General features: G+C 42.8%; 1 protein-coding gene across 5 annotated transcripts in view; it reads right to left on the reverse strand.

Moving 5' to 3' along the window:
* Nucleotides 1–3,036: 3,036 nt before the first annotated feature.
* The window catches only part of LOC117093250 (protein DDI1 homolog 2), a 46,826-nt gene continuing 24,196 nt past the window's right edge, over nucleotides 3,037–25,666 (reverse strand). For 2 of the 5 annotated variants that reach the window (XM_033228197.1, XM_033228198.1), the window contains 4 exons: nucleotides 22,514–22,642; nucleotides 15,727–15,830; nucleotides 13,977–14,166; nucleotides 3,037–5,679 (listed from right to left, as the gene is read on the reverse strand). In XM_033228197.1, coding sequence (XP_033084088.1) covers nucleotides 3,791–5,679; nucleotides 13,977–14,166; nucleotides 15,727–15,830; nucleotides 22,514–22,642 — 2,312 coding nt within the window. In that variant the 3' untranslated portion in view covers nucleotides 3,037–3,790. Of the gene's footprint in view, nucleotides 5,680–9,135; nucleotides 9,199–10,532; nucleotides 10,877–13,976; nucleotides 14,167–15,726; nucleotides 15,831–22,513; nucleotides 22,643–25,666 lie in introns of those variants that run through there. The other 3 variants (XM_033228199.1, XM_033228201.1, XM_033228200.1) reach the window with 3 other exon arrangements.

Here is a 25,666-nt window from a genome sequence, read left to right on the forward strand (position 1 = left end):
CTCAGCCTCCCGAGTAGCTGGGACTACAGGCGCCCGCCATCTCGCCCGGCTAGTTTTTTGTATTTTTTAGTAGAGACGGGGTTTCACCGTGTAGACCAGGGTGGTCTCGATCTCCTGACCTCATGATCCACCCGTCTCGGCCTCCCAAAGTGCTGGGATTACAGGCTTGAGCCACCGTGCCCGGCCATGGCAGAAGAGTTTTAACACATGCACTCACCATCTCTCCAGCTTCCTTTGCCAAGCAACTGGTTATCTTTTTTTTTTTTGAGATGGAGTTTCGCTCGTTACCCAGGCTGGAGGGCAAGCAATGGCGTGATCTCACTGCAACCTCCGCTTCCCAGGTTCAAGCGATTCTCCTGCCTCAGCCTCCTGAGTAGCTGGAATTACAGGCGTGCACCACCACGCCCAGCTACTTTTTTTATTTTCAGTAGAGACGGAGTTTCACCATGTTGGCCAGGCCCGTCTCAGACTCCTGACCTCAGGTGATCCACCTGCCTTGGCCTCCCAAAGTGCTGGGATTACAGGCGTGAGCCGCCGCGCCCAGCTGCAACTGGTTATCTTTATGTGTTAATAGCTGAAGCCCAAACTGTGGGATGAAGGTTATTGGCTGTCTGGAGCCCTGAACAGGTATGGAAATAATTCTTAACAGCATCAATGACCAAAATCTATAACCTATGTAAAGCTGCTGTCTGGTTACTAAGCACATCTTTCCGCTCAGGAACCAACTTCAGGGAAATGGCACAAATTACACAGGAAAATCTTCTCTCTTTGGTGAAGAAACAGAGACCACCCTTGCAGTAAGTGCTGACCGCAAAACTGCCCACTACTTGTTACGGTAAAGGAGCTGTCCAGTAAAGGTGCCCATTACTGGTTATTACTGTTGGCAACCAGAATTCACAAGGATTTGATTGTATTCTTAGAAGTTAACCCATAATTTCTGCATTTCTGGAGCTCTTAATTGAATAAAAGCTGACAATGAAGGTCCGCTATTGTAATGCTCCTTAATATACCCTTTGCATTCTAGGGCTGCTACATTTAAGTCATCCAAAATATTAATAGTGTCAACAGCTTTTTTTTTTTTTTGGTGAGACACAGTCTCACTCTGCACCCACGCTGGAGTGCAGTGGCGCGATCTCAGCTCACTGCAATCTCCATCTCCCAGGTTCAAGCAATTCTCCTGCCTCAGTCTCCCAAGTAGCTGGGATTACAGGTGTGTGCCACCATGCCCAGCTAATTTTTTGTATTTTTAGTAGAGACGAGGTTTCACTGTGTTGGCCAAATAGCTTAATTTTTATAAAAATGATGGGCAAGATGATTTTAAAAATCAAAAGCAATTATACATTGGGCTTTATGTAGTCCCAGCTACTTAGAAGGATGAGATGGAAGAATTGCTTGAGCCCCAAAGTTTGAGTCCAGCCTGGGCAACACTGCAAGACCCCATATCAAAAATAAAATGATGGAAGGGACAAGGATATTTGGCAAGTGGGTTAAGCTCATTCAAAGTATTCCTAACGGGAATTCATGTACAACTATAGATCTATTCCTAAAAATAAATATATATATACATACACAAAAAAGCTATCCTAATGAAATCTTTCCCCGACTGATATTATATATTCCACCTGGAACTGTTTCCCGAATCTCCAAGGTTCGTCCTGCTTATACGGAAGGTCCTTTAGGAGGGAGTCTATTGTCATCATTAAGTTCCCCCACTCTTCCCACCCCGTGGTTCCAAAGATTTATAAGCTTAGAATACATTCCCAAACCACCACCCATAAAGCAAATACAGGGTCCCATTGCATTGCTACTATATTTTGCATCAATCATAGCACCAACTATTTAATTACAATCACAGCTTTAAGTCAGTTGACAGAAATCCTATGAGCAGTTTCCTAGTGCATCGTACATCTTTGGTGTAGGGCAGGCGAAAGGGTCTACAATGTGCAGCTGTCTAAAAGAACATCTTAAAGACAACCTGGCTGACCTGTTGTTCTTAGCGCCCTCTGAAAAGCAGTAAACTACAACTCCTTCTGTCAACCATTGCCTAACTATATAAAGGATCATGATGAATCTATGTGACTTGCTATCCCGTCACTAAGGTCTTATAACATACATACAAACATCATAGCAAAAGGAAAGAAAGAAGTTGGAAGGGGTAGAAAAAAATGTCTCTAAGTGCCCCTAAATTAAAATTTCAAAAAATCCTGAGATATGAGCCTCCATTTTGATTGTGCTCAATGACTTAAAATTTGATGAAACGAACAAGCTTACAAAGAGTCAGACTTCAGACAAAATCATTTAACACTAAGTTGAGAAATCACTCTTTCGAAGCGTCTGTTTCAAACATGTTACAAACTATAATCTAGAATCAGAAATTATGAATCTCAAAATTCTTTTCAATAAAACCAAGATTTCAGATTCCTGCTAGGTACCCAAGAGAGCAGTCTGCCAGGAAAGAATGATCTAAAACCTATCCAGTAGGGTTATTGCACAGTGGGGCCCACAGGACGATGGTTTCCAAGGGCTAGTCCTTATATTAAAAAAGGCCACAATAAATACATCTATATATTATGCCCCACTCTAACTTGACATGGTAAACACAAATATGATGAATTTTGCTTTAAAAAGAAACTCCTGAGGAAAGAAAAAGATGGAAAACTCTACCAAGGCCACTTAAGTCAGAAACTGTAATTACTATTATCACTGCCACAAAGGACACTCTCCAAATAGACTGACCATTCCAAGCACCAAGATTAACCAGTGACAAGGTTATCACACTTCAGTATTTCACTCAGATCACAGCTCGCACTGAGCGTTTAAAGAACTTCCTGGCAGAAGATGAGTCTAGAAAGGAAATAAGCTGCTGGCAATCAATCCATTCCTGAACTTAAGTTCATCATTAGTCATTAAGGGTTGAGGTGTTATCAGTGAGATGCTAGCAAACCCAAACTCTAGCAAATTCCAGTGTTTAGGCCATTATTTTTCCCTCACAGTTCTTGACATCTGCAAATGGAATTACGGTTGTTCTGTTCTTTTAAAAATCTGGATAGCACCATGTTTCACTCTCGTTTTAACTGCCCCACAATATGCCATCCAATGTAATAAGGATTCATGGCAATCATGCAGCAGCCTGCGATGCACAAAGGAGCCCAAGATTTAAACCCTCCTGTTCACTCTATTAAAATGTCAAATCCTAAGCACACAAATAAAAACATACCACTCTACGATAAGATATTCAATTATTCTCCAATTTCCTGTTATAATTAATGATTCATGATACACAGAGCACTGGGTAGAATTCCAAACACCAAACTATGTGGTCAAAAGTTTCTAAATTGACAACTGAGCCAGCAAGCCACACCTTGCCATCAGCACAGACACACACAGTATGGAGAGTTAATCTGTTTTTAGCTGGATGGGTAGTGGGATTTCTCATGGCTTTTGCTTTTCAAAGCATTTACTCTCGTTCTAAAACAGTATGCTATACACAAAACCATCCATTTTATTCCAGGATACATCTTAATGAGAATAAAAAGCTTTTGTATGCACATACTGCCAATACATTTAAAAAGGCCTAAATTTTAACAAGTAGGATAGACAAATTCATCAGACAAGAGATCATAAATTACTTTGGCCGAAAAAAATCTTTAAAAAAAATCTGGCTCAACATTCTGCTTGCAGGTTTCTACATATACTGTATATGTGGTGAGTGTGTATGTGTGTGTGTATAGAGAGAGAGCTTTCTTTTGTTTAAAGGGAATGGAGAACAGTCTAGCCCACTTTCCCATAGTCATGTAGGAACTACGATGTTTTTTGCGAGCAAAACAAGAAGTGCAAGGTCTGCATTCCCACCAACTCGATGCAAAGCTCCAAGAGCTTCCTGCAAAGTAAAGCCAGCACGGAGAATCCGGTCAATATCTGCGGCAGGAAAAATCAATGGTGGAAGAATGGCAGGACTTGATGATGGATGGCTGGTAGGTGGTTCATATTCAAGTAACAGCCTCGAAGCTTCAGGACAGACATTTTCTGTGGTTTCAGGCCTGTCTGTTATTGAATTCTGTATGCCCTGACCTAAGTCTTTAACCAATATGAAACTGGATGACAAAGACTTAGTTTGCTCAGAAGTCTGATTGAGTGCATCCTCCTCACCTGCTAAAAGTTTGGGTGAAATTTCTACACCTAAGGTGCAGTGTAACTGATTAGATGTTTTAGCTGAGGTTACAGTGACAGAACTGTTCTTGTTTATGGATTCCCTCGATTTGGGGACACCTTCCTCATCAGTTGACAGACCATCACCTAGACTCCTGAAGTTTTCACTTTCTACAGCTTCTATTCCAGTGTCAGATGAAGTAACTGTTGATTTTTCTGTCTTCATTGATACAGATACGGCCTGATGAAAGGAGACTTGTGGACACTGTTCATTCCTGGTAAGATGCTCATTTTGGGTCCATCTTTCAGAAAGGTGTTTCATACTGGTTTGGCCCTCAGCTATGGTTTCTGATTGACAGATTACTTCTTCAGATGTATTTTCTGAAGCTGGTTTACTGCTAACAACCAAAAGTTCATGAAGTTCTTTCAAGGCGGCCGTTATAGATGAACAAGATTCTTCTGCTGACTCCACATAGGGCTGACAACTGCCACAGAAACTTGAAGAGGAGGAGCAATGGCTATATTCTTTATTTGTTCCAGATATTTCAACATTAGTTTCTGGGGGCTGTAAATCCTGAGTGGAAATGGAATCATTCAAAATTTCAGATGAAGGGTTACATTTTGATGTTTCTACTTCCATCAAGGGATTATCTAAAGTGAGATCCAATTCACCAATGTTCTTGACATTGGCATTCTGCCTGCCTGTTGAATTAAGCACAGTAACTAGGGACTGTTCAGCTATATCTATTTCCATAAGTGTTTCTGAATTTGAGCAGCCACTGCATCCTGAAGGTGGAATACTTTTCTTCGTACTTGGAAGATCCACATTCTGTGGGAGCCCATTTCCTTTCATCGTAGCTTCCAAATCAACAATTTTGTGTTGATTCTGTTGCCTTTCTTCAGGAAGCTCAAGGTCCCCTATGTTACAAAGATATTCTCGGTCATGTGAAGCTTTTTGTTGTGCAACCTCATACTGTTCATTCCCTGGTTGTTCGTGCTGCTGAGAGTCACTCACTTGACTCAGGTTATGATTTTCTGGATGCCAATCCTTTTCACCTAGAAACATCTGTGGTTCATGCATCCTAGTAGATGTGACAGATAAACTAGCTTCCTGTCTTGTGTGGAGATGAAATTTGAGGCCCTGGGTGCTTCTTTCAGCAGATTTCTCCAGATTACCTGCAACAGTTGTTTCTTCGGATGAATTCTGCATAGGTGTAGCTGGACTCTGGTCTGTTGGAGCATGGTCTGCTGAGGAAGCATGATCGGAAAGATCTTGTAAAGAAAGATGTTCTTTCTTTTTAGAGTTTATCTGGAATTCAGCTGAAGCCTTCAAAGCCTTCACAGCTTTAGGTTCAATGCTATCTGGGTCACTGGGCTTGATAGGGCAGACTGAAGCAGAGACAGAGTGAGCAAGACTCAAAGGATTACCAGTATCAGGACTCTGTCCTAAAGAATGGGCTGGATGGTTAAACCCATCTGAAGTTGGTAATGATGACATTCCCAGTGAGGTAGATTCTTTACCGCTTTTCTCTATATGGAACACAGGGGAAAGGAAAAATATTAATTAGCAGGTAACTAACGCCACTAAATTACCAGAGGATACAAATCTAAATAGGGCAGAATAAAATAAGGTCCTCAAACTCGGGTTTCTCTTATACAAATAGAAATGATTTAGACAATCACAACATCAGAATAAGAGGTAGACGCGTTCTTAATAAAATATGCATACTGTAATTCAATGTGATTAAGTACCATTAACATGCATTCACAAAATGGCGGGGTTAGTGCTCAGGACTGAAGGACATTTATGTTTCTTTATTCCCTAGTCTACAACTCTAGAATAGTTTCTCCAAGTGTATTTTTTTCACCACTTGCCCTAAAACCACCAGGGATGCTTGTGATGTATGCAGACACTGGGGTACCATACTTGAGAGTAAATCCAGGAATGTGCATTTTCAATAAGCCCCTTGGGTGATTCTTAAGGATATTACAAATCGTGAGAATCTTTGCACCAGAATGATTCTCATGCTAATGCACTTTTTTGTTTCAAATGTAAACACTGAGGTTACAAATGAGAAGTCTAAAACCAGGTATACCTGGACAGAGAGGGAATTATAAAGAGAAATAAGAAATAACATAATGATTGGGGACACAGAAGCAAATGTTCTATTTTATTTCTAGCCAAGCTTTCCAAAAATCATGGTAAAACTGGGTGAGCATCTGACGCAGAGTAAAAAAGTAAACAAATGATCAGCAGATTAAATCACAGTCATCATCCTACCACATAATACAACTTTAAACTTAAAAGGCTTGTAAATTTTTATCACATTAAGAGTGTGCAACTAAGTTAAGAATACTTAAGTATTTCAAAGAAAGGGGAATGTGGAGGGAGATGGTTCATTAATAGTTTTTCAACTAGCAATGACTACTTAAATTTTTTTTTTTTTTTTTTTTTGAGACGGAGTCTCGCTCTGTCGCCCAGGCTGGAGTGCAGTGGCTGGATCTCAGCTCACTGCAAGCTCCGCCTCCCGGGTTTACGCCATTCTCTCGCCTCAGCCTCCCGAGTAGCTGGAACTACAGGCGCCCGCCATCTCACCCGGCTAGTTTTTTGTATTTTTTTAGTAGAGACGGGGTTTCACCGTGTTAGCCAGGATGGTCTCGATCTCCTGACCTCGTGATCCGCCCGTCTCGGCCTCCCAAAGTGCTGGGATTACAGGCTTGAGCCACCGCGCCCGGCCGACTACTTAAATTCATTGCTACTTAATGGCCACCAAAACAAGATGGCAGTCTAAAACACTAGCTCAGTGTAAGCATCATAACGATATCATTAAACATCAGTTCCAGCTCTTCTTTTGCCACTGATTCAGTTAAAAATTGACCTCTATGCACTTAAGAGTTTTTTTTCTTTTTTGAGATGGAGTTTCGCTCTTGTTGCCCAGGCAGGAGTGCAAAGGCGCCATCTCAGCTCACTGCAACCTCTGCCTCCCGGGTTCAAGTGATTCTCCTGCCTCAGCCTCCCTTACACGCATGCACTGCACGCCTGACTAATTTTGTATTTTTAGTAGAGACAGGGTTTCTCCATGTTGGTCAGCGTGGTCTCGAACTCCTGACCTCAGGTGATCCGCTTGCCTCGGGGTCCCAAAGTGCTGGGATTACAGGCGAGACCCACTGCGCCCAACCATTGTAAGATCTTTAATCAAAAATCAAAAAGGGCTGGGCGCACTGGCTCATGCCTGTAATCCCAGCACTTTGGGAGGCCGAGGCAGGTGGATCACCTGAGGTCAGGAGTTCGAGACCAGCCTGGCCAACATGGTGAAACCTCATTTCTACTAAAAACACAAAAATTAGCCTGGCTTGGTGGCAGGTGCCTGTAATCCCAGCCACTCGGGAGGCTGAGGCAGAAGAATCGCTTGAACCCAGGAGGGAGAGGTTGCAGTGAGCCAAGATTGCGCCATTGCACTCCAGCTTCGATGAAAGAATGAAACTCGGTCAAAATAAAAATAATAATAATAATAAAAAATAAAAATCAAAAGGCCAGCAACAAAAATGACTTCAAAATACAATTATTAGGGCAGATGCAACTCAAATGCTCAGTACTAAATGTTAACATCCAACAAGGGGGCTTGATCTTAAAAAGAAGCAAAGCAGTTATATTCAAATGGCTTTAAATCATTCTAATAAACTACTGGTTAACAGCACGAGAAGACAAAGCACTGTTTCAGGAAGCTACTGACTTCCCATGAAACAACCTTACCTTACTTATACTTTCGGGGTAAAAAGGAAAACTGCGCTTATCTCAGTTTAGGCTATACCCATTAGAGTCCAGAAACACAGTTATTAGTTTTTTTATTTTCATCCCACCAGATGTCTAACAGTTATTAGTTTTATTTATGAATTCCTAAGGCTGACTCTGGAAGAGGCTGAATTTTGAACTAATGTTAACAAAAACAATGCATTGTAGTGAAATATCCATGTAAGCAACATAAAGAGGTATGGTAAGGGCCTTCTGATATTTGTGTGTTAGTTATAAACAAGTGAGGTCAAGGTGAACATACCCTCAATTAATTTTGTACTAAGAGTTGCATATAATCCTCCTGTAGCTGAGAAGGTCAGTTTCACTAGCCTAAGTCCTAAATGAAGCGGAGGACCAGGTCAGTTTACAGAATGATAGGAAAAGAGGATGAGGACAGTGGATATTAAGAATAATTAAACGATGCCTGCTTTTAACCTATCCTTATTAAGAAAAAGAAAAAGGAAAGAAAGAAGAGAAACTAAATGCTATGTATCTAATTCCAACCAGCCTGCAACCTCCTACAAAGTCTTATGATGATGGCTTAAAAGACCATCTTTCCTCCTCTTAGTAAGTCAGTCAATCTACTCGAGCTGATGTTTACCACATTTACATGAGAAGAAATGAAAGCAGAGTGCTTCCTGAAAATCTGTCAGGCCAGGGACAGAAGGAAAAGCAAAGCCTTAGCTCCTGTTGTTGTTCACAGAGTCACCCTTGACAAGTCCCCTGGCCTAAGTTTCCATTTCTTCTTTAACAAAATTAAAATTTCTAACCCTCTATAACTCCAGGTAGTTGTGTGCAGTAATGTAAAAAAATAACTTTCAGTTTTTCAGAGGAAAGGAACTTATGAAACCCATAAAAGCATAGTTATCTCCAACAACAAAGTGTTGTGATGCCAATATTCTTGATGTGGTATTTATAGTAGCCAAGATGGGGTAGGTATAATAGACACTGTTTTTACTGGGATTTTCTCCCTCTTGCATGGTTCTAATAACGAATACATTTTTCAACAGGAATTTATGTTACATATGCACGTATGCATACCAAAATACAAATGCATATAGGCTAGTTGTAACCAGACTGAACAAGGTGAAATGGTGAATGACAAATGCTAACTTCCCAAACTGCTGCAGATACAGACTTTCAGATCACAGATGACAACTGGATGGAAGGCTTAACATAGTGTCTATAAATACCTGGTCTGGGGCCCACTCCAGCTGCAGTACACACACACTACATGCATCATGGCTTCTGACGCTCTGTGTGAATTAGGAAACAGACAAGCAAACTTGCGTTAACAATGCAAACCACACAGCATGCAGGGTTATAGTCTCCGTTCTTTTGTCATCTTTAAAATCAGGAACTGGTAGATTCAAAGTTGGGGGATGTTTCTGTAGTTTGGACATCCAAAATATTTGCTGGTTGCTTTCATTCTCTCACAACACACACAGCAATTTGTTAATTTCAACAGATTTTTTTTTTTTTTGAGACCGAGTCTCGCTCTGTCGCCCAGGCTGGAGTGCGATGGCCGGATCTCAGCTCACTGCAAGCTCCGCCTCCCAGGTTCACGCCATTCTCCTGCCTCCGCCTCCCAAGTAGCTGGGACTACAGGCGCCCGCCACCTCGCCAGGCTAGTTTTTTGTATTCTTTAGTAGAGACGGGGTTTCACCGTATTAGCCAGGATGGTCTCGATCTCCTGACCTTGTGATCCGCCCGTCTCGGCCTCCCAAAGTGCTGGGATTACAGGCTTGAGCCACCACGCCCGGCCATTTCAACAGATTTTTAATAGATCTTGTAAAGAAATTAATTTTACGTTTCTACACAGAGAATTCATGGGCAAATGTGAGACAGGTGAAGAAAGCAGATACATCTGATGGAATTAGGTGATTAAAAAAACTTCTTATGGAGTAAAGTTGAGTGAACATATATCTAACAGTCCCTTTCCAAATTTCTTTCTCAGTTGAGATTCAGTTTTAGAGGAAAACAAACCACCTAATTAAATTCTATCCTAGCTTATCTTCTTTATTTTTTTCATCGGTATTTAAATACATCAGGCTGAGCACAGTGACTCTGGCCTGCAATCCCAACACTTTGAGAGGTCCACGAGGATCACTTGAGGTCAGGAGTTCGAAACCAGCTGGGGCAACATAGTGAGACCTCATCCCTACTATTAAAGACGTTTTTTTTTTTTTTTTTTAACATTTTAATATAGAGTTTATATAAAGTATTTAAAAAATAAGTTTTTGTCTGTTTTTTGTTTTTGAGACAGAGTCTCACTGTTGCCTACGCTGGAGTGCAGTGGTGCAACCACAACTCACTGTAGCCTTGACCTCCCCAGGATCAGGAGATCTTCCCACCTCACCCTCCCGAGTAGCTGGACCACAGGTGCATGCCACCATGCCTGGCTAATTTTTTTTTTTTTTTTTGAGAAGGAGTCTCATTCTGTCACCCAGGCTGGAGTAGAGTGGTGCAATCTTGGCCCACTGCAACCTCTGCATCCCGGGTTCAAGCAATTCTCCTGCCTCAGCCTCTAGAGTAGATGGGATTACAGGTGCCCACAACCATGCCTGGCTAATTTTTGTATTTTTAGTAGAGATGAGGTTTCTATGTCCAGAGTATTTATTCGGATGATATTAGGAAGTCAATGTTCTAAATAAAAAGGACCTGATATGTAGATTTATTTCATTACTTAAATATTACAAAAATTAGCACAAGCCATACTACAAGCAACAAAAGGTTATTTAAGTAAAAAGTCATTTTCTTTTAATTCTTTAAAGTTGGTACACCCCCTTCGCTAAGCCTGGAAACATAAGTGTATGTTTTAATCTCCCAAACTTTTATTAAAATAAGGTAATTACCAAAAAAGGATAACTGTTATTAGTAGGTTAGAAAACACTGCTATCATCAGCTGATGTTTCTTAAATAATGGCACCAAGACTGTGGAGGTTACAAGGAAAAAAAAAAGACATTTCATAAAATGATAATATATCCTCACATTAACACACAGCATCACAACTAAGATGATAAATTACACCCCAAATGCAAAACCTTGTAAGGAGCTATGTCAAACTCATTCAAGCTTACCTTGCTGGTAAGATTAAAACTACTAAGTTAGTCTGTCTGGTTGTTCAAAATTCCCCCCTTCCTACAAAATAATTTACAACCAAAACTGTACTTAATATAAAAACTTGAGCCAAAAGGTGATGGGAGTCAATTCTTTTTTTTTTGACACAGGATCTCACTCTGTCACCCAGGCTGGAGTGCAGTGGCGCAACGATGGCTCACAGCAGCCTTGACCTCCTGGGGTTAGGTGATCCTCCCATCTCAGCTTCTCAAGCAGCTGAGACTATAGGTGAGCCACCATGGCTGGCTTTTTTTTTTTTTTTTTTTTTTTCCTTGTAGAGACAGAGACTCACTATGTTGCCCAGGCCGGTTTCAAACTCCCAGGCTCAAGTGATCCTCTTGCCTCGGCCTACCAAAGTGCTGGGATCACAGGAATGAGCCACCACGCCCTGACTCAAACTGTATTTTATATGTAAAACTAAGTTAAAAGGTGATGGGGTTGATTCTGAACAAAGTCAAATTGGAAAACTCCATCTGCCACCCACACCCATTCTAAAGCTCAATGACAGACATCTGAATGTTCTCCAGTAAAACAGTGGCAAAAGCTGCCTGGTTGTTTTTACAACTCTTACCACTTTCGTCTTTAGGATAAAGCTATTCCCTGAACTTGTAAATCTAGTATTTTACTGTACTAGAAAAAGCAATGTGTGACACTAGTCACATTGATGAATAATTCCAGCACAAGACTGTAAAATAACCCAAACTCAAAAGTAAATTCTATTCAGCTTTTAGAAAATATATCCTAGAGTCGCTGCTCTATAATAAATGGGGGGTTTCAGCAAAACTGTATTACCCCATTTTACCCAGAAAACTTAGCTCCATCATTACATTTAAACAAGCTAAACAACTGAGACTTAGAAAGAAGTATTAGGTAGCACAATTTCAATACATACAGTGCTAATACGGCCTGATGACAATACTGTAATCTCAGACCATAACAATGCGTCTTCAGTAATGTTCAGTTATGCTGGTCAGGCATAGTGGCTCGCTCCTATAATCCTGTCATTTCGGGAGGCTGAGGCAGGTGGATTGCTTGAGCCCAGGAGTTCAAGACCAGCCTGGGCAACACGGCAGAACCTCATCTCTACAAAAAATATAGAAATTAGCTAGACGTGGTGGCAAGCACCTGTAGTCATAGCTACTCAGGAAGGGGAGATGGGAGGATCAGCCTGGGTGACAGAGTAAGACCTTGTCTCAAAAAAAAAAATTTTTTTTTAGTTAAGTAAATAAAAATTTATACTTCTTTTTGTTGGTTCTTCTGTCTTTGGTGGCAGCACTTTCAGTAAATATTTTAAAAGTTAGGGCTGCTTACACACAGTAGCAATGATACCTTTCAAAATAAACCAGGTCTAAGAGGCATGGTGGCTCATGCCTGTAATACTTTGGGAGGCTAAGGCAAGAGGATCCACTTGAGCCTGTTTTGAGACTCAGGCTGAGGCTGCAGTGAGCAATGGCTGTGCCACTGCACTCCAGCCTGGGCAACAGAGCAAGACCCTGTCTAATATAATATAATATAATATAATATAATATAATATAAAATAAAATAAAATATAAAATAAAATAAAATAAAAATAAAACAAGCCCAATAAAAGGAAAGAAATAGGGAAACTGTTGGACTCAAAAGTTAATATCTGTTTACTGTCATAATTTTCTTTAGGAAAATCACAAAACAAAAACATACAAAAAAAACTTCCTAAAAAAATTTAGGAAGCTTCTAAAATGTATCTAAGCAAAATAACCCCAATCTATCTTAAACATAGCAATGGACTGAGCTGTTCTTAATCTGTTGAAATACTAAAATACAGAATGTTTCTCCTTTTTATGATAGTGTCTCACTCTGTTGCCCAGGCTGGAGTGCAGTGGCGCCATCTTGGCTCACTGCAACCTCCGCCTCCCAAGTTCAAGCAATTCTCCTGCCTCAGCCTCCCAAGTAGCTGGCATTACGGGGGTGTGCCACTGCACCCTGCTGATTTTTTTTTTTTTTTTTTTTTTGAGACAGAGTCTCCCTCTCTCGCCCAGGCCGGAGTACAGTGGCCGGACCTCAGCTCACTGCAAGCTCCGCCTCCCGGGTTCACGCCATTCTCCTGCCTCAGCCTCCCGAGTAGCTGGGACTACAGGCGCCCGCCACCTCGCCCGGCTAGTTTTTTTTTGTATTTTTAGTAGAGACGGGGTTTCACTGAGTTAGCCAGGATGATCTCGATCTCCTGACCTCGTGATCCGCCCATCCGGCCTCCCAAAGTGCTGGGATTACAGGCTTGAGCCACCGCGCCCGGCTGCACCCTGCTAATTTTTATATTTTTAGTAGAGATGGGGTTTCACCATGGCCAGGCTGGTCTCAAACTCCCGACCTCAGGTGATCCGCCCACTTGAGCCTCCCAAAGCACTGGGTAACAGGCGTGAGCCACCGCGCTGGGCCAGAATACAGATTTTTTATTATTGTATTAAGAGATGGGTTTGGATATGGTAGCTCACACTTGTAATCCCAGCACTTTGGGAGGCCAAGGCAGGAGGATCACTTGAGCCCAGGAGTTGGATAGGCCTGGACAACACAGCAAGACCCCATACCCCATCTCCCTATCTCTGCTAAAAATAAAAAAAATTAGCCAGGTATAGTCCCAGCTACTCAGGAGGCTGAGATGAGAGGATTGCTTGAGCCCAGGAAGTCAAGGGTACAGTGAACTACAATCATGTCACTGCACACTGAACTCCAACCTGGGTGACAGAATGAGACAATGTCTCCCAAAAAAAAAAAGGAAGATCAAAGGAGGAGGTTAAGAAGACAATAATGAACACATCTACTACTGGACCATGAGACTGATTAAAAACTGGAAAGGTTCCTACCCCTTCTGAAGCCCACATTTCCCTGGCTTACCCATCAATAACAAGTATTGAAGAGTTCAGCTATTCCAAATACCTGCATCCTCTGCTGATTTTTGAAGGGCTTCTGCTAATTCTTGGTCTGCAATCTCCTCTGGCCGTACATCCTCTCTTCCGGCCCCATATGCCAACCGGGCGCATTCTGGTAGCTCTCCCTCAGGAAGAAAGGTGGTCTGGGAGCCTGTGGTGCCGATCACGAGTACATTTTTCTTCAGGTCGATGGAACACTTAGAAGAAAGAAACCAAAGAATAATAGCAGATAAAACATCATGCAGAAACATTATGATCCTTAATTTAAAACTCCAATCACAAATGGCCAGGCACGGTGGCTCATGCCTGTAATCCCAGCACTTTGGGAGCCTGAGGAGGGTGGATCACCTGAGGTCAGGAGTTCCAGAGCAGCCTGGCCAACATGGTGAAACCCCGTCTCTACTAAAAATACAAAAATTAGCCAGGTGTGGTGGCACATGCCTGTAATCCCAGCCACTTGGGAGGCTGAGGCAGAAGAATCGCTTGAACCTGGGAGGTGGAGGTTGCAGTGAGCCAAGATGGCACCAGGCAAGGCAGTCTCCACAGTATTCTTTACTCCATACTAATGCTAACTTCCTTTTTTGTGTATTTTATAACTACTTAATAGACAGTTGTGCACATATATGATTTACATCTATAAAGGTGGAGACTGCAGGTCTATACCATGACTAAAAAAATAAGGAAAGGCAGTGACAAGGTTTTACTGATACATACATTCATTCATTCATTCGTTCTATTTAGAATGCTGGGTGTTATTATCACTATGATGCATCTACTTTTACAGAAATATATTAAAACAGTGACATAAAAATACTGATTAGCTATATTTTCAATTGTTTTTAACTCGATTTTGTTTTTTGAGTTGTGGTTTTGCTCTGTTATCCAGGCTGAAGTATAGTGGCACAATCTTGACTCACTACAGCCTGGTCTCAAGGGATCCTCTTGCCTCAGCCTCACGAGTAGCTAATGTACCACCACGCCTAGCTAATTTTTGTATTTTTTGTAGAGACAGGGTCTCACTAAGTCACCCAGACTGGTCTCAAACTCATTCTGGTCTCAAGCAATCCTCCCTCCTTGGCATCCAAAAATGGGAATTACAGGATGTACCACCATACCTGACAGGTTGACTGGATACAAAACCCTACTGTGAAAAATGTGAAGTACCCAGTGGAGTCTATAGCCCTACCACCCTGAACATGCCCAATCTCGTCTAATTGCCCAGTGGACTAACTGCTTCTTCAATGGTGGCAGTATATCTTAAAATACTGTGCTTTACAGTAGAAAGATAAATATCAACACAAATTAATATATTAATTATGCACCCTGTACTAAATAAACACTTTCACTCGTAACATATACCTTCCTTAACCTTGAAGTCTTCTTCCCAAGTACTGTTTGATCAGCATCAGAGAATGCTAAAGACTTAGTCGACTTACACTTTTAGTCAGGTTATCAAAAAACTACTAATCAGGATCTAACCAGAATCTGAAAATTATATAAGGGAACCAAACTGTCCTTTACAATCTCAAAACATTTGGCAAGATTTAACAGATTCACAGAGAGATTTCACAAAAACAGATTCTATCTGTACTGACACATCATTTCAGTCTTTGTGTAACAACATAATTTAAGGACATTTCCAGGTTTGAAAAGTCGTATTTCTTAGTGTTCCAGTATACATAACCAATAAAAACAATGTAATAACCATATTACAAAAAGCAGATGCAAAAAAAAAGATAAGTGAAGCTCTTAATTACCTGATGCCGTTTAAGCATGTCCAGTCCCAGAAGCATGTCCATGGGCTGTTCCTCAAGTATAGAGAAGGAACATGGCAAAAAATCTCCTTCAATCTGAACCTGAGCTAAAAAAGCACATGAAGAGAAAAAGTTATTGTTATGTACTTCAAAAGAGAGATGGAGTTTCGCTCTTGTTGCCCAGGCTGGAGTGCAATGGCACGATCCTGGCTCATGGTAACCTCTGCCTCCCGTGTTCAAGTGATTCTCTTGCCTCAGCCTCCCAAGTAGCTGGGATTACAGGCATGCGCCACCACGCCTGGCTAATTTTTGTGTTTTTAGTAGAGATGGGGTTTTGTCATGTTGGTCAGGCTGGTCTCAAACTCCTGACCTCAGGTTACCTGACCACCTTGGCCTCCCAAAGTGCTGGGATTACAGGCATGACCCACCGGGTCCAGCCAAAAAGTTCTTTTCATTATTATATTTTGAGACAGAGTCTTGCTCTGCTGCCCAGGCTGCAGTGCAGTGGCATGATCTCGGCTCACTGCAATCTCCGCCTCCTGTGTTCAAGTGATTCTCTGATTCTCTACCTAAACCTCCCAAATAGACGGGATTACAAATGCGTGCCATCACACCCGGCTAATTTTTGTATTTTTAGTAGAGACAGGGTTCACTATGTCAGCCAGGCTGGTCTCAAACTCCTGACCTCACGTGATCCGCCCACCTTGGCCTCCCAACGTGTTGGGATTACAGGCGTGAGTCACCGCGCCAAAACCTTTTTGTGGAGATTGAGTCTCCCTGTACTGACCAGGCTGGTCCTGAATTTCTGGCCCCCGGCAGTCATCCTGCCTTGGCCTCCCAAAGTGCTGGGATTATAGGAGTGAGCCACCACACCCAGCAGATGACCTATTTTTAAAGAATTCCTTCTTACATAAGATATTGTGTATTTTCTTCTAAAATCTGTAACTTTCCTTTCCACATCTAGGTTTTTGTTTTGGTTTTTGGTTTTTTTTTGAGATAGGGTCTGCTATGTTGCCCAGGCTGGTCTCGAACTCCTAGGCTCAAGCAATCCTCCCTCCCCCGCATCTAAGTCTTTACCCTGAATTTGCTTTTGTGTGGTGTGGGTAGGATCCAATTTCTAATTCATTTCTCCCCATGGATACCTCTTGCCCCAGCAACGTTTCCTAGAATTTCCCCATTGCTCTGTAAGACTTCCTCTCATTGATTAAGGTTCATATAATCATGGGTTTATTTCTACTCATATCTTCCAGATAGTCCTTTGACATCTAGAAGGCAATGTTGTTCTAGAGTATTTTGCCCATTCTCACAATATAGAGCCCATGCCGAATTTAATATGAGCACATCCAGTCTCACAAACAACCAGGATTTTGATGGCATCTCAATGGTTCTGTGGATGAATGTGGGAGAATTGCCACCCCCAACATACTGAATCTTCTAATCCATGGTAAAGTTTTCCTTTTATTTAGGTTTCTCCTATTGCTATAAGGGTTTTTTCATGCTGATCATAGCCACGGATGTAAAATCCACAAGGATGGCCACAGAGCTTGGTACTTCTTTTGTCTCCTCCTATTATCTTCTCACTTAAAGCCATCAAAAATCTGAGAACTCAGCCCCTGAAGGAACCAGTTTATGGTATTCCTGCAAAACTCAGTCCTACTGTGTTTAGCAAAGTATGAGAATAAGGTAGTTGAACTATCTTTATCCTACACAAATCAGTAAGAGAAACACAAAGACCCTGATAAACAGACACACATATTTCAAAAGAAAGGAAAAGCAAATGTGTAAAAAAACTATGATTTGCAATGAAAGAAAAGTAACTTACAATAAGAAACCATTCTTTTATTTGTTAAAAAAAAAATTTTTTTTTTGAGAAAAGAATATTGCTCCATTGCACAGGCTGAAATATACTGGCATGATCTCGGCTCGCTGCAACCTCTGCCTCCTGGGTTCAAGTGATCCTCTCAACGCAGCTTCTGGAGTAGCTGGGACTATAGGCGTACGTCACGACAACTGGCTAATTTTTTGTATTTTTAGTAGAGATGTGGTTTCGCTACGTTGCCCAGGCTGGTCTCGAACTCCTGAGCTCAAGCAATCCGCCCACCTTGGCCTCTCAAAGTGCTGGGATTTTAGGCATGAGCCACCACACCCAGCCTTATTTGTAAATTTAAGAGGGAAAACTAATATTGCTTAACAGTACAGGACATTAAGATGCATATTCATTCAGTGGCGGATAAACCGGATTGGTACAGGTTAGCAACATATCAAGAGTCCTAAAGCATCCGGAACTTTGATTCAGTGGTTTCGCTTACAGGAATCTTGACTAGGGGAAAAAAAATCAAAATATGCAGAAAGCTATGCTGCCATGGTATAATAGGAAACATAACTGGCCAAGCGCAGCAGCTCAGGCCTGTAATCCCAGCGCTCTGGGAGGCTGAGGCAGGCAAATCACTTTGAGCTCAGGAGTCTGAGACCAGCCTGGGCAACATTGTGAAACCCTGAATCTACTACAAATCCAAAAATTACCTGGGTGTGGTAACAGCTGCCTGTAATCCCAGCAATTTGGGAGGCTGAGACAGGAGAATCGCTTGAACCTGGGAGGCACAGGCTGCAGTGAGCCAAGATTGCGCCACTGCACTCCAGTGTGGGCAACAGAGCAAGACTCTGTCTCAAAAAAAAAAAAAAAGAAAAAAGAAAAAAGAAAACAACCCAAAAGCTGATCCTTAAACCTGCAACAAAAGGCTATACATTTATTCACTTATTTAAATAATTATTTTGAAATTTATAGTGACATTGGGAAAAAGTTTCACTTTTTTTTTTTTTTTTTTTTTTTTTTTTTTGAGATGGAGTCTTGCTCTGTCGCCCAGGCTGGAGTGCAGTGGCCGGATCTCAGCTCACTGCAAGCTCCGCCTCCCGGGTTTACGCCATTCTCCTGCCTCAGCCTCCCGAGTAGCTGGGACTACAGGCGCCCGCCACCTCGCCCGGCTAGTTTTTTGTATTTTAGTAGAGACGGGGTTTCACCGTGTTCGCCAGGATGGTCTCGATCTCCTGACCTCGTAATCCGCCCGTCTCGGCCTCCCAAAGTGCTGGGATTACAGGCTTGAGCCACCGCGCCCGGCCAAAAGTTTCACTTTTTCTTAGAGCAGAACATAAAATTTTAAACATGAAATAATCACTTTTTTTTTTTTTTTGCGACAGAGTCTCGCTGTCTCCCAGGCTGGAGTGCAGGTGGAGTGATCTCGGCTCACTGCAAGCTCCGCCTCCCGGGTTCACGCCATTCTCCTGCCTCAGCCTCCCAAGTAGCTGGGACTACAGGTGCCCGCCACCTTGTCCAGCTAATTTTTTGTATTTTTAGTAGAGACGGGGTTTCACCGTGTTAGCCAGGATGGTCCTGATCTCCTGACATCGTGATCTGCCCACCTTGGCCTCCCAAAGTGGTGGGATTACAGGCATGAGCCACCACGCCCGTCTGAAATAATCACCTTTTGTAAGATAAAAAAATGCACAGAAAAAAGACCAGAAGGAGATATGCCCAAATGATATCGGTGGTTGATTCTCACTACAGGAATTTAAGGAATGTTTTTTACCTTCATCTCACATTTCTATACTTTTGAAGTTCTCTATAGCAACCATCTACTAAACGGATAATGAAACAAGAAAATAAAAAGAATTCTGATTAGAGATGAAGGACTGAACACACGCATTTATCTACATTTACTTCTAAAACGTTACAAAAAGGGTTTCTGGGTTGTGCCGAAGGCACACATTTTTTTTTTTTTTGAGATGGAGTTTCACTCTTGTTGCCCAGGCTGGAGTGAAATGGCACGATCTTGGCTTACTGCAATCTCCGCCTCCCGGGTTCAAGTGATTCTCCTGCCTCAGCCTCCTGAGTAGCTGGGATTACAGGCACCTGCCACCACGCTGGGCTAATTTTTGTATTTTTAGTAGAGACAGGGTTTCACCATGTTGGTCAGGCTGTCTTGAACTCCTGACCTCAGGTGATCCACCCGCCTCAGTGTCCCGAAGTGTTGGGATTACAGGCGTGAGCCACTGCGCTCAGCACTAAGGCATAACTTTTTAAGGCCAAATATAATAGTAGAGAACATAAGAACAAAATTTTAGAGCTAAAAAGCAGATGACAGTGAGGAAAACTGAGCAGCAACCCAATTGACATTACAGAACTCCTACGGGGCGTAGGAAGTGGTCACAAATACCTCTGCAGATAGGAGGAGAGATGGGCCCAAAGCAGCAAGGCTGGCGGGAAGGCTGCAGAGGCACAGTTAGCCCTTGGGGTGTCCCCCCTGCACTCTGCTAGGCCAGGAGACCCTTCACCCCGGTAGCAGACTAGAGCCTTATTTTCTGGAGAGGGTGAAACAGAGGCACTCTTAACAGAGGTGAGCATGGAGGGAGACAGGGATAGAACAAGTATCTAACTGAAAACCAGGGGAAATAAATAAAGTCCAACTGACATGCCGGCCTTGTTCTTCCTCCCAACTTCCAGACCCATCCTACCGTGAAGGCCACAAGGGCCATGGCTGCCTACCCAGGTCATTTTCCAAACAAGCATTTTGGTGGCCTACTCCTTTTTTGTTTGAGACAAGGTCTCATTGTCACCCAAGCTGGAGTACAGTAGTATGAACACAGCTCACTGCAGCCTCTATCTCCCTGGCGCAAGCAATACTCCTGCCTTAGCCTCTCAAGCAGCTGGCACTTGCCACCACACCCGGCTATTTAACAAAAATTTTTGTAGAGACGAGTTATCCCTTTGTTGCCCAGGCTGGTCTCAAATTCCTGGCCTCAAGTCATCACCCCACATAAGCCTCCTAAAGCACTGGGATTGTAGGTGTGAGCCATCGCAGCCAGCCAGTGGCCCACTCTTCAATGTGAGCTGATGCCAAGGATCACAAGACATTTATGAAAACCATATAAAGTAAAATACAAACAAATACAAAATGCAACATAAAGGTTGGAAGACAAAGTTGAAGAAATCCCACAGAAAAACAAAAGAGAAGAAAACTAGAGGACAAGACCAGGATAGATTATCCTATGTGAATAACAGACATTCCAGAGGGGAGAAAATCATCGTCAAAATCATTCAGAGAAAGTCCCCAGAACGGAGGGATGTGAGCATCTAGACTATACAGGTTACCAAGTACCTAGTACATTATATGAGAAGAGATCCACACCCAAGCATCCATTGTGAAAACTCAAAACGCTGAGGTCAAAGGGAAGATTTATAAGCTTCAAAGGAGAAAAACAAGGCTGGGCACCGTGGCTCACGCCATAATCCCAGCCCTTCGGGAGGCCTGGTGAGCGGATCGATCACTTGAGGCCAGGAATTTGAGAGAGATCATCCTGGCCAATATGGCGAGAATACAAAAATTAGCTAGGTGTGGTGGTGCACACCTGTTATCCCAGCTACTCAGGGAGGCTGAGTCAGGAGAATCGCTTGAACTCGGGAGGTGGACGTTGCAGTGAGCCGAGATTGCGCCACTACACTCTAGCCTGGGCAACAGAACAAAGACTGTTTCAAAAAAAACAGAAAAGAAAAAGAAAGCTTTCACATAAAGGATCAAGAATCGGAAAAGAATCCATCCTCACTACAGCAACACTGACAGTGAAAAGGTTAAGGGGCAATGCCTCAAAATTGTGAAGGAAAATGATTTCCAACCTAGGCAGATGAGTAGAAGGTAGGGAAAAAAGACATGTCTGGGCCGGGCGCGGTGGCTCACGCCTGTAATCCCAGCACTTTGGGAGGCCGAGACGGGCGGATCACGAGGTCAGGAGATCGAGACCATCCTGGCTAACACGGTGAAACCCCGTCTCTACTAAAAAAAAAAAATACAAAAAACTAGCCGGGCGCGGTGGCGGGCGCCTGTAGTCCCAGCTACTCGGGAGGCTGAGGCAGGAGAATGGCGTAAACCCGGGAGGCGGAGCTTGCAGTGAGCTGAGATCCAGCCACTGCACTCCAGCCTGGGCGACACAGCCAGACTCTGCCTCAAAAAAAAAAAAAAAAAAAAAGACATGTCTGATACTTAGTCTCAATTTACTCCCACACACTTCTTCTAAGAAAGTTACTGGAAGATGCACTCCAATAAACTGAGGAGCAGATAAAAAAGAGGAAGACAACGGATTCATGTAATCTAACACAAGATAGAGGAGAAAGGAATCTGCAGGACTCAGTCAAGTCAAATTCCAAAACAACAGCTCTGAAGCAGGCCTGAAACTGCTGGTCCAGGCTCAAGAAGTGTCTTTGACAGGATGAAATGTACAGGCTATTGGGTGTGCTTGAATCGATTTAAAGGAGATTTACATAATTAGGAAATGCCTAGGATGAATACTACGCAAGAAACCAAGTGAGAAAAACAGGACAATTATTAATTCTAAGAGAAAATAATACTAGCCATGAAAGAAAAGCAATCACATTCAATTAGATGGTTCAGCTCTCAAACACAGTCATATAAGTAAACAGCAAAATAAACATGTTATTTAGAAATATGGAGGTAAGTATCAAAATAAATCAGCTAAAATAATGGAAAGGGATTAGCTTTTCAGGAAATAGAAAGGTGGAAGAAACTAGTTTTTTTGTAACCAGCAGAAACACATAACTTTGACAGAACACAGGATTTAAAACTTCTAGAAATTAGGCTTACTGGCTCAGACACACCCACACAAAAGAAATTTAAAACAACAACAAAATAAGAACAAAAAACCCTCTAGAAACTTGAAAATCTATTATCCTACCTACAAATAGCCTACAGAAAGACAGCAAGCCCCAGTGCCTTTTGCTCACCTAGATGTACCCTTCCAATAATCTTCTGGGTGCCCACTCCTTTGGCAATCCCTGCCCACCGACGGTCCACCAGTCTCATTATATTACACCTTTCTGCACAAGCTTGGCTCATAATAGTCATCTGGGCACCTGGAGGAGTAGAGAAACATGAGACAATAAAAACAAAATCCACTTTGTGAGAAGACTCAAAATACAGCACTAATTAATAATAAAACAAAAACCAAGTACACCCCAAGGCTTTTCTCTCTACAAAATCATTTCTACCTAGCAAGTGTCCTGCCCTGCCTCATCAACTTTCAGTTCTACTCTGTAATCAGAAACACTATATAAAATTTGACACTGAGCAAAGAATATTCTGCAGCAATGTAATAATTAAATGACATTTTAAAACTTTACCAGGAGAAACCAATGATGTCCTGTGTCTACAGATGGTAATGCTAAATTAGCAGTACTTTGCACTTTTTACCGAGTATCTTTAAGCCGTCGCCTCCTGGCTTCAAACGATTCTCCTGCCTCAGCCTCCTGAGTACCTGGGATTAACAGGCTTGCACCATCATGTCCAGCCAATTTTTTTTTTTTTTTTTTTTTGAGATGGAGTCTCACTCTGTCACCCAGGCTGGAGTGCAGTGGCGCAGTCTCAGCTCACTGCAAGCTCCGCCTCCTGGGTTCATGCCATTCTCCTGCCTCAGCCTCCCGAGTACTGTCTGCTACCACGCCCGGCTAATTTTTTTTTGTATTTTTAGTAGAGATGGGGTTTCACAGTGTTAGCCAGGATGGTCTCGATCTCCTGACCTCATGATCCACCCGCCTCGGCCTCCCAAAGGGCTGGGATTACAGGCATGAGCCACCACGTCCGACATGTCCAGCTAATTTTTGTATTTTTAGTAGAGATGGGGTTTCACCACTCTGGCCAGGCTGGTCTGGAACTCCTTACCACAAGTGATCTGCCCACCTCAGCCTCCCAAAGTGTTGGGATTACAGGTGTGAGCCACGGTGTCCGGCCCTATCAAGTTGTTTTGATATCAAACTTTGGGCTGGGTGTAGTGGCTCACGCCTGCAATCGTACTTTAGGAGGCCAAGACAGGAGGATCACCTCCAAGGAGTGGGAAACCAGCTTGGGCAACACAGTAATATCCCATCTCACTATGTAAGCAAGTAAGTACATTATTTACTACTTTATCTGCTCAGAAAATAAAATTAAAAACAAAAACCTCACACTGGGACACTATAGTCTACTATTAATAAATCATGCAGTCTCCCAAAATTTAGAAGTGGACTTCCATACTCTGCTCCAACAATTAGACTCTCTTCCCTTTAAATATGAGGGCACTTAGGGTATTTTCTCTCCCAGAAACACATACTCGGCGGGTTGGCCTATGTAGAAGACAGTCGCTTCTGTGATCTTTACTGTCCTAATTTCTCCCTGAAACTCTAGTTCTACATTCTTGTGCGCTGGACATTTCTGTCAAAGCCAACAGGCATAAAACTCCTTCTCCCCAAATAATTCCCACTTTGAATTTCTCTGTCTTTGCCAATGGGATTATTTTCTCAGCCATAAAACCTGTGCATTGCTCACTTTTGACTCTTCTCCTAGTCTTCTTTATTCTCTCAAACCTGTAAATAAGGTCTATGCAATTTCTGATGCCCTTTTTTCGTCTTTTTTTTTTCGAGATGGAGTTTCGCTCTGTCACCCAGGCTGGAGTGCAGTGGCACGATCTCGATCTCGGCTCACTGCAAGCTCCGCCTCCCGGGTTTACGCCATTCTCCTGCCTCAGCCACCCAAGTAGCTGGGACTACAGGCGCCCGCCACTTAGCCCGGCCAGTTTTTTGTTTTTTTTTTTTGTATTTTTAGTAGAGATGAGGTTTCACCGTGTTAGCCAAGATGGTCTCGATCTCCTGACCTCGTGATCCGCCTGCCTCGGCCTTCCAAAGTGCTGGGATTACAGGCGTTAGCCACCGCGCCCAGCCGAGTTTCACTCTTGTTGCCCAGGCTGGAGTGCAATGGCACAATCTTGGTTCACTGCAAGCTCTACCTCCGAGGTTCAAGCGATTCTCCTGCCTCAGCCTCCCAAGTAGCTGGGATTATAGGCAAATGCCACCACGCGCGGCTATTTTTTGTATTGTTAGTAGAGACGGGGCTTCACCGTGTTGGCCAGACTGGTCTCGAACTCCTGACCTCAGGTGATCCACCCGCTTTGGCCTCCCAAAGTTCTGGGATTACAGGCATGAGCCACCGCGCCTGTCCTGATGCTCTTTCTTCTAACCATAGTGATCAGCCTGCCTCACGCTGCCATTCTCTTGCAAGAGGACAATTGTTCTGGCTTCCAAACCATTCCGTGGATGCGTAATTTAAAGCAAGGAAATTGTTGTGACCCGTAGGGGTACAGAATTCTTCAGATCTGTATCTACCTTTAGTTTTCCTAAAATATCACTTTTTTTTTTTTGGAAACACAGTCTTGCTCTGTTACCCAGGCTGGAGTGCAGTACAGTGGTGTGATCTCAGCAGAATGCAACCTCTGCCTCCTGGGTTCAAGCGATTCTCCTGCCTCAGCCTCCTAAGCAGTAGAATTACAGGCGTGCCACCATCATGCCTGGCTGATCTTGTATTTTTAGTAGAGATGGGGTTTCACCATGTTGGCCAGGCTGGTCTTGAACTCCTGACCTCAGGTGATCTACCCGCCTCCCAAAGTGCTGGGATTACAGGTTTGAGCCACTGCACTGGACCAACAGTACCATTTTCAAATCACTTACTTCTTCATCTGCTTAGAAGTCCTCAATGGTTTCCACTCCTTATGAGATTAGTTTCAAACCACCATCACCACAGCTTCAGATCCTACCCCATCCTGGCTCCAGTGTTTCTTTCTGGCCTTACATTCTAACTACTCTAAACCCTCTGCTTCAGCAGGAGGAATATGAATGTCGCCTTTGCCATTCACTCACTTTGACCCTCCTGTAAAATACTCCCTCTCCTGCTTTTTTTTCTGAATTCCACCGATGCTTCAAGATCCAGCTCAAGACCCACTTCCTCCTCAACTGACTGCCCTTTTGCAATGACTTTGCCTCTCACTCAATTCCAATACTTCTGCTCATATTACTCACAGGTACCCTACACTTTATAAGAAATAAAAGTTCTTGGCATTTGAGAAAGGTTAG

Source organism: Trachypithecus francoisi, unplaced genomic scaffold (assembly GCF_009764315.1).
Source record: "Trachypithecus francoisi isolate TF-2019V2 unplaced genomic scaffold, Tfra_2.0 Lachesis_group12, whole genome shotgun sequence".
NCBI lineage: Eukaryota > Metazoa > Chordata > Mammalia > Primates > Cercopithecidae > Trachypithecus > Trachypithecus francoisi.